The sequence below is a fragment of the Diadema setosum genome, chromosome 10 (assembly GCF_964275005.1).
Source record: "Diadema setosum chromosome 10, eeDiaSeto1, whole genome shotgun sequence".
NCBI lineage: Eukaryota > Metazoa > Echinodermata > Echinoidea > Diadematoida > Diadematidae > Diadema > Diadema setosum.
The window spans coordinates 29,281,085-29,291,165 of NC_092694.1; the positions used below are offsets into that span (position 1 = coordinate 29,281,085).

The 10,081-nt window shown below is 37.1% G+C and overlaps 1 protein-coding gene across 1 annotated transcript; it reads left to right on the plus strand.

Annotated features, from left to right (window-relative positions):
- Nucleotides 1-902: 902 nt before the first annotated feature.
- LOC140234103 (uncharacterized) lies at nt 903-9,667 on the plus strand. Its single transcript, XM_072314182.1, has 5 exons — nt 903-1,073; nt 1,953-2,072; nt 5,126-5,273; nt 8,339-8,454; nt 8,872-9,667. The coding sequence occupies exons 1-5, from the start codon at nt 1,071-1,073 to the stop codon at nt 9,256-9,258; spliced, it is 774 nt and encodes a 257-aa protein (XP_072170283.1). The 5' UTR covers nt 903-1,070; the 3' UTR covers nt 9,259-9,667.
- Nucleotides 9,668-10,081: the final 414 nt, after the last annotated feature.

Sequence of the window (10,081 nt, forward strand, 5' to 3'; positions counted from 1 at the left end):
TACGAATCAAGGACCTTTGTAACTAACATGGCACAAGAGAAGGTATTATAAATTCCACTTTTTTTTTGCAAAATTTCTTATATAATTTTTATATCTCGAATATGCATATCAGAATGTCATTATATTGACAAACAATCTTCCGAAAGATACACTCAGGACTTCATATATTTTGGAAAGTGAATAGCATGAAAATCATGAAGTGTACCAAACTTGGGCATGTTACTCTACATAGCACTTAGAACCTATCCGTAATCAAATGCACAGTTTTTCCAATGCTGGTCGAGCTTATCATTAAAAGCATTAACAGAGCATGCTGAGACCACATCTTCTGAGAATTCTACATATGGACCACTGTTGGCAAAAAAATACTTGCTCACATCCACTCTAATTACATACCATTTTCCAAGCTTCATTGAGTGACCACGAGTTCTCACAACACTGTTACAACTCAACATATCACTTAGTGTGATAATTACCATGCAAATATTTGTACACATCAATCATGTCCCCTCTTTTTGCCTGTAACTGAGAGGTGGTAGGGGTAGGTGACACAGGCTATAAGAGTCTGACAAATGTCTCATTCCTGGAATCATTTTAGTGGCCCTTCTTTGAATACTTTCAGGTAGTCTCCTTTGCTCCCCTAGTTTGAATGTTATATGGACAAGTTGATGAGTGAAGAATAATTTGCTGATGATTGTACTGTCCATTAACAGCCTGTACTTTTTTATTACATTGTTATACCTCCGTTATCTTGTAGGGTAATGGTATTCTGTGATTTATGCATTGACCTGTGGAAATGGTATTTTATTTCCAGAATATTTCATAATGGATTGCTCACAAAATGAAGTGGATTAATATTCAGTATCAATACAGATGCTTTCATATGCCATACAAGTCTGCAAAGTCAGCTGTCATAGTCATAATGTCAAACATCATTCATCGACTATGATGTTAAGTGATTAAGAATGAATCACTTGGTGAATTTTTCTGTATCAATGGTTCTGAAGTTATTATCTTAAGCACACATTATCTCTGTCTTATTTTTCAGGTTGCTAGCTCATATCGTCAAAATGGTAAGTCATTTTCAGAATCTGTGTTTTAGTGTCATTGCCAAATTGAAGTTATAAAATTGTGTAATATACTCTGCATGTCTTTGTTGCCAATACAAATGAGAACTACTTGAATGAACAATTCTGGCTGTAATTTGGCATTCTTCACTTACAGTAAATTATAACTGATTTTCAGATGCTGGATCTGTTATTTCATGTTTTCTGCAGAAAATAAAACAACAACAAACCAAAACAAACAAACAACTCTTAGATATCTATCCAAAATAGGCAGGGCATGAAAATACAAAGGATACTATATTTCCAACATGAATGTGGACTGAGTGACAGCAGCAGTAGTACTAATGCACATCCATTAAAGCTTGACATAACTTTGTCATAAAAGGTTGCAAATCTTACAGTTTTGGTGGAATTATATCTTGATAGGAACTCTGTACACCATATGATGTCTTGATCAATATCAGGAAATTATGAAAAATATTTAGAATGTTTTCACTTTACATATTAATAATAAAGCAATCAGTTAACCTTTTTCAGAAAGCAGGGTGACTGATATTACCCTAAAAATTATGTCAGTAACAAGTTCCATTACTTTTATTGTATCATTTGCAAAACAAAACAAAAAGAAATCCTTCAAGATGTTACAATTTTACTTCTAAGCATTTTCCATGTCCGAAAATGAGAGTATCAGCAGTTTTTGCCAATCTTCACTTTGTATAGGTTGCATCTGTTTCTGTTTGTTTTTCAGTAAAGTGTTACCATACATCACTATTGGAGGTAGCAATATATTCATAATTTATAGTTTTCATGAAGAAAAACAAATTATGTAAACGGACATTAAACTATACATTTAGTGAAATCTGCATTTTTCCTCTTAAATTTCAGGAAGATCTGTCAAGAAGAAGGAGAAGTAATTGGAGAGAGGCAGAGGTGATGGCTTTGTGCCAATTTGTGGGAATGCACAAGTCTGCCCTGTTTGGCAAGGCAGGCCATGCCAGCGTTCCAGTAAGTTAGCCTGTACTGAAAGCTTTTACACAAACTTATATTAACACTTGCTTCATTAGAACTTCACTATTCATTCAGATTGTTTTGGTGCATGTATTTCTCACATACAATTTTTGTACCAAGACATATTCCTGGAACCCCCCCCCCCAATATAATTAGAGAGCATGTACTATCATCTTTCAGTAATTCACAAACATCACAGCATCACATGTGCACATCATGTTCTCCAATTGAATGTATTCATGTAGGTATAATGTGTTTAGATATGTAGAAACAGTAAAATGAATCTATATACAGGTATGGAGATACCTTGGCCAGTTATGTGATGGATGTATTATTATATAGATGATGACTGGCGGGGGAAGGAACATACCGAATGTTCCACCCGAAGGGTTTAAAATGCTAGTGAGGGAGGTTATAAGTCCCGAGAGGAAGTGGAGGGACTTAACCTCCCGAAATAGCATTTCAAACTCTGAGGGTGGAACGTTTGGTACATGTTCCCAACAACAAAGGTCATCATCTGTTATATTATATGGGTTAGTCAAATACGTCAAAGTAACGTCAGCCACCTATCACATGCACAATGCACTCGATCGCTCGCTCGCGCAGAGCCAAATTCACTGTGCGCGCGGTCCTAGGCCGTCTGTCATTTGTTACGTGAAAATGTTTTCCCATGGGAGAACATAACAAAAAATGTTCGCCCATGGGCGAACATAACGAATGTGCCTCCATCACGTGACTGTGTTTAGCCAATCACTAACCGATATTTGACTAACCCATTTAATATTTTGTTATGACTGTGATGAGATGGAGGCCTCAGAGGATGTGGACTAAGTTCATTTGATTGCCTCATAGGGATAAGTTCACCTTTGTATTCATGGTGATTGAGTAAATACATGAATATCTATTGAACACATCATTGATAATTTCAGGCAAATCTTGAAATATTTTCAAAACTTACAAAATATCTTCTTACAATTTTCTATGCTTTGACTGGTCTCTACAAAGACTTAGCTACATTTTATGATGTGACATGCTTAGAAGAATTTCAAAAAAAAATGTAGGATATTCCACAATTGATATCATTTATTTAATTCTCTTTGAAAGAACAATTTTCTTCGACTGAATGTTACTTTAATATATTGAGGGTAACATTTTCACAACAACTTCCTCACAACAGCGCCCACGACGTCAACTTCGCTTCCCACTCATTACCACACCTATCGCTGGCTCCAGAAGACGCCCTCACCGACACAAGTCATCCACACCACCGGCGTCCACCCTATCTAGTCCGGACTCCAATCTCCGGCCACGACCTACTAACAGCCAAGTTAGCCCTCACAGATGTACTCCACCATCAACACACTCCGAGAACAATAGAACGCATCAGCGACCACAACACTCCACCTTGCACGCCAACAGCCGACGCTCAGCCCGCCTGCGAGCCCGCCACAACCGACCACTTCCATCTAGGTCCGCATTCTCCATATATAGCCCGCCTCTTCTCAGGTCACGCTTCACTTCTGACGAAGGACAGTCAACCTGCCCGAAACGTCAAGTTCCTTGGTTCTCCCAGTTATTCTTATAACTAGACATCTTGCTCTACCTTCACTAGCACCTTTGACTCAGTATTTAATTTCTCTTTTTTTCTCTCTCCCCAACACTTTTGTCTGTTTCTACGTTACTCATCTTTTCTGTTCTCTTCTCTTTTCTTCTTTTTCATTTTATTTCTTCCTTCCGTACAACCCAACGGTCAATTTCAGGACCACTTGTATTAATTTAAAGTTTTCTTCACAGGTTATTTCTCTTGCCTTGTCCCCTCAGGACTACACTTTAACCTTATTTTAATCTATCATTTTGCATTTCTCTCACAGGAACCTTTTCAGGATTTAACTGTCATCAATTTTCCTCTCCATAATTTTTTTTTCTCTCTCCTCTGCATCATTTATTTCTAAGAACCACCCAAGCCCCCTCTCTTTTACTTCTTGAATTTCATTTTTTCTTTTTCTTCTTCTTTTCTTTGTTTTCTCCCACCCCCCCCCCCCTCTCTCTCTCCCTTCTCTCTACATAGTCTCATCTCTCCTCGACTTACCTTTCCTTTGCGGGATTATACGTCCTTTCTCCATTGATTCCGCATTACATAGTCCACATTGTTCGCCGACTTCGTTCTTCTCTTGGTTTCTTGAATCTTCACTTCTCTCTCCTATCTCCATGATTTCCAACATTCAACTCCTCCCTCTTCCTCTTCCCTTCTTTCTCATCTCTCTCCTTCTAACGATGTCCGAACATCTTACTTGTTTCTCACTCTATTCTTCCTTACCACTCTCTCTGTTCCTTTCTCTACCGTCTCCACTAGTGCAACTTCAACTTCTAGCCCATTACTGTCCCCCACTCTTCACTTTTTGCCCTCCGTACAACCCCCATATGTCGCTTCCCTCTTCAATTCTCCTCTTTCCAGGCTCTTCTGCCAAACAACGATCCGGTTAAGGACTACATACACATGTTGTCACCGCAAATCTTTCTCCCTCATTTTCCTTTCCTTCTAAAAGAAAATGAAATCATTCATTTATGCATGAAAATGAATATATCTTGAATTTCCTTCATATTTTCTTTGCATTGCTCTATGAATGTTAGCTAGGACAGCTAAAGTTGTCTCTTTATGCAGTGATGACAGCACTGAAACTTGATAAATTTATAACTTTTAAATGCATTGTCTACTTTTACTCAAACTTTCAGTGATGTGTTATAGTGTTAAATCATTCACTCTATCCACATGTTTAGTTATGGAAATTTGTCCCTGTATATCAATATAATCCATAACTGTATGATTACAGTACATTCATGCTACTCATTATCTTCTTCATTTCAGCAACATATACATTTTTTTTTCATACACAAAAGAGATATTTGTTCACATTTCCTCAAAATGATACTATATAAACAGTGGTGAAAGATGTGAAGGTGTAGTCCAGAATATTATAAATCGATAATATGTCTCTGCTCCTATTGTATGCATTCATGATTAGTTTCTTCATTTTCATTTATGTTTTTAGGTGGAAAAGCGGAAAAAAAGGTATTGGAAGAAAGCAGCCGTACATTTGCGAGCAGTTGGTTTCTTCAGGGAGGAGGAGGAAGTAAGAAGAAAATGGGGTGACCTAAAGCAGAGGGCACTGAAATACAAGAGTGCAAGAAATGCAACTGGTAACGTTACATATCAATGCATGCCTTTTCTGTTCACGCTCGCCGTATTCTTGTAATGTTTCAACATGCATAACATTTTTCATGCAAATATTACTGAAAAGAAATGAAGTATGATTTGAATGGGAAATGCGTTGTCATGAATCTGTAAAGACCCATACACCTAAACACACCAGTCAATGTCTTAACAGGGCAATATGCCATTGATCATATTTTATTGAAGCTAAAGATTTGAATGGTGCATTTCATATGTATATTGAAATTATTGTCAGACTACATATTGCATTGATTTTAAGTGAAAAGTTAGTTCCGGTAAGGACTTGTGAACCCGTCTTGCACCATTTCATATTTGCTTTGCAATATATTGAAAGAGTCTACCAAGAAACTTATACTTGGATGACACGATTTGATGGGATGATGAGTTGTTTCAGATTATTTTGAGATTTAAAAAAAAAATTAAAGTCAGTTTATACCAACTTCCAGAAGGATCAAGGTTTACTTGGCCTGAGGGACAACTCAGCCCGCTATATTTCAGACAATTTATACGCAGTTAGTGATCGCCATACATAGGCGCATGTTCATTTTGTAGGCGCGCCAAAGAGGTTCTTTGATATTTGCGTTGTATGAACTTGGCCAAAAACTGCGACCATCCAGAACACGATGCGCTCCCATAGTACAACACTTTACAGTCCTTTACTGTAATCATACAGAGGGACAACACAGCCCCGCCATCAAAGTGAGGCCGAATTGTCCCAGAGTCCGAGTCAGCCTGACCCTGATCAGATAAGTTCTGATATGCAAACATTTCTTGTTAATATTTTGCATTTTTCGTCGTTATCCAACGGATATCTTGTTATTACAGCATTATTCCTTACATTTTTTAGGCATACATGTATATTTTGGAGCAAAATTTGAGAGATTTGCAGGCATACCAGAACTATGTTTTGCCTCAAACTTCAGTCCATTTATTCTTTTGAAGCCTCTGCTAATTTTTGACCCGCTACAACAAAAGGATCCTAAAGTCGCTGACGGGTGAGCCGAGAAAATCGAGTTTGAAGTTAGATCATCAAAATCCGTCAAAACATTCGGATTTCTGTTTTTGACATAATTTTGCAGTGTAATGTATCTTCTATCATCTGCCGAAATTTCGAAGCTAAATGATCAAAGGAAAGGCAAGAAAATAACATTTTTCTTGGCCATGATTTTCCGACTTTCAACGGAACAGAAACGTGTCCGAAGATTTGGATTTAGCGCCGCAGCTAGACCCCGCCCTAGCAATGAGGGAGTGATCTCATTGGTCAGTGCGTTGCATCCTGGTTACTGATTGGTCGTGCGTAGACCGCTGGCGCTAAGCTTGAATGAACATCGTGGAGGTTGCTAGGAGCGTACCTTCTATTGTCAAAGGTGAAAACTGTCTTGCTTCCCCTTGATCATGATAGCGTCGGAAGGAAATCTTTGCAGGAAGTTTTCTCGAAACGCTGATTTCTTAAACCACTCGACATGCGCTAATAAAATCATCGATATATCCGCAACCGAGTAATTTCATGAGTCATGTATTATATGACATTAAAGTGGAATACTAAGGGAAAAATGTCATGTCATTTTCAGAAAATTGTCCTCCCCCGACTTTCGGATCCTTTTGTTGCAGCGGGTCACATTTTTATGATATTCTAACAAATCTGTATCCGATTTCAGTGTAATTCATTACCATAATTGCAATGAACAAATATCTAATTCCAAATACAATGTGTAAAATGAAACATCAGCATCGTACCAAAGTAACAAAAATAATCACACAGCATAGTGTTGAATCAGCGCATTTTATTACATTTTTGTGAACAGCCTCAGTCATAATAAATATACTTCTTTAATATCTTGGTACTGTGTCATTAGTCATTGTAATGGCTGTTTAAAAATAAAATTAATCTTAGGTAAGTTGAATTTACCATTAATCACCAAAACGAGCACGCTAAAGATACATGTAAATGTAATCTACACAACTCTTCAATTTTCAGATATTGTATTGGTGCAATTGATAGTTGTATGTACAGCCTCTGCACTTTTTTCCAGTCATATCCTAGCCCGGTGTCAACCGTGATCATAATGATTGCAGTGAACAACTGATTAGTCCCAGATGAATTGAAGCAAACAGCATTTCTACAGAAACAAACACATTGAGAGTATGCAATTGATACACTTTAATCCCTCACTAGATCATATAATTCCTCATATATTGAATCATAATTATAATAATTCAAATAACCTTTTTAACTTACACGACTCTTCAATTTTAAGATATTGTATTTGTGCAATTGATAGTTGTATGTACAGCCTCTGCAATTTTTTCCAGTCATATCCTAGCACAATGTCAACAGTGATCACAATGATTGCTATGAACAACTGTTTAGTCCCAAATGAATTGAAGCAAACAGCATTTCTACCGAAACAAAGACATTGATAGTATGCAATTGATACACTTTAATCCCTCAATAGATCCTATATGGATTCATAATTCAAATTACCTTTGTGTCATATATGATACCTCTCATCTTATACCAAAATTGTAACATGCAGATCACTAACGGAGTTTGTTATTGATTGGAGGGAAACGGCAAATTACTTTTCCTATTTAATGTAGGGCAACCAGGAAACATTTACCAATTGGCAAATTTATGGGAAGGAGGGATCCTTTAATTTTACCATTGTAATTGCAACAGATAACTGAAATAAGCAGTATATTACATAATCAGGCCAGACATGGCCTCTAAGCTCTATCAACCAGAGGGTTCAACCATACATCACTCAGAGATCACAAGGCATTACAGAAGCAGGTGTTCCCTTTGTAGTTAGTATCAGTGTATGAGCAGACAGTCACAGTGTATGGGAATTTTGTTCCAAGTTCTGGCCAAACATAGTCATCTATTAAAGTCTACCTCTCTCAACTGTGAGTGTATTGTTTTCTATGTGATATGTACTCATAGCAGGTCACTTCAAATATGTTCACTGATGTTACAAATGTGACATAAACATACAAGTTACTGACTGTTGACATATTATATTACATGCAGGTGGAGGAAGCCTTGAAATAAAACCCTTGATGGAGGCGGTACTTGAAGTGTTGGCCAAGGAGACTGTTGTAGGTGTAATGGGACAGGAGACTGAAGCGGGGTTCAGTTCATCTCAGGTTGGGAAAGTGTTTCATGGCCATTTATCATGTTTTTTAATGAGCATTTGAATTTTTATTTTTCAATTTCACAAAAATAAAGTTTCCAACAAAACATTCCAACTCCTGTCATTTTTTATTCAAGAAGTAGGCCTTTCTGTTCAAGTTTGGATTGTAGGATTATAACATTGTAAAAGGAATTACATTTTGATCAAAAAACTTGAATACTGAATTACTTTAATGCATCACTTTTTCTTTTAAAGGTTAATTTCTGTTTCAAGTTATAAGTCATAAAATTGAGAGTTAATAAGGAAAGATACATGAGGTAAATCGCAATAGACAATCTTTTAATGGATAATTGTTTAAAAATAGTCCTCTTCAATAGATAACATGAGCTATTACCAATTTGATTCTGTTTACTGTTTGTCCCTTTAATAGAGCACCAACGAAAGTGGAACCGACACTGCCTCAAACCTTTTGAAGCAGTTGCTTGAAGGGGCTGCATCCTCCCCAGTGCTCCCAACGATTTCAACTCCAGTGCAACCACCCACTCCCATCATTCCAGATCGTCCAGCTTCTCTTCCCCCTACATCTGATCCCCCTGCTACCCACCCGACAGCATCTCGTCCTCCTGCAACTTGCCTCTCTGAATTTCCTGTCCCTACGCCACATCCCCCTACGGTCCATCCACCTGCTAGTCAGCAGCTCGTTGAATTGGAAAGAGAGCGACTGATCATTTTGCGGCAGCAAAATTCTCACCTTGAAAGAATCGCAAACTCCCTTGATGTCATTGCTGCCGCAATGTCAGCACCTAACCTGTGTTAATTCTCTAATGTACTTTGTTATAACATGAATGTATACATGTGTTGAGGTGGGACTGCAATTTGACATATCTTCTGTGAGATGATGACAAACCTGTTATGAATTATGGAACCAAAAAAAAAATGACATTTTAAAAAGAATTTACATTTTATTGGATGTAAATTGGTTTTGAAATGGCTTAGATATCCAGAAACAAAGAAATCCTAGTAACAGTTTTATTCTCATAATAGGACCATTTACTTCATTATTTGTTTGGATATCTGTGCCACTTACAGGACAAGTTAACTTTCATGCATACATGTGGATTTAGTGAATGCAAGAATAAAAAGGAGATCATATCATGAGAGTTTGGGGAAAATCAGACAATCCGTTACAAATTTACAGATTTTTATGGTTTCTGCACACTCACTGCTGAATGAGAAGACTACTACAGTATGTGATGTCACATGCAAACAATGACAAAAAGAAAATATAAAAAGAATTTCACTCTTTTTGAAAAAAGTTGACATTTCCTCGACTCATCATTGACGTAAGTTAAGGGTAATTTTACTCCATCTTGCCTTCTGAAAGAGGAAAGTCAAGTGTTCTTGACTATGCGAGAAAAGTGTGAATATCTTGAATTTTCTTCTTATTTTTCTTTAAATTGTTATACACAAATGACATCAAAAGCTGTACTAGTCTTCTCATCTAGCAGTGAATAAGCAGAAACTTCAAAAATTGATAACTTTTAAAAGGATTTTCTGATTTCCCTCAAACTCTTGCTGATGTATTCTTCTATTGCATATTGCTGCATTCACTCAATCCACACCTCTATGAAGGTGAACTT

Coding starts and splice junctions, on each gene's coding strand:
- LOC140234103 (XM_072314182.1), top strand. Junction 5,274..8,338: donor GAGTGCAAGAAATGCAACTG/GTAACGTTACAT, acceptor TATTACATGCAG/GTGGAGGAAGCCTTGAAATA. Junction 8,455..8,871: donor CGGGGTTCAGTTCATCTCAG/GTTGGGAAAGTG, acceptor TCCCTTTAATAG/AGCACCAACGAAAGTGGAAC.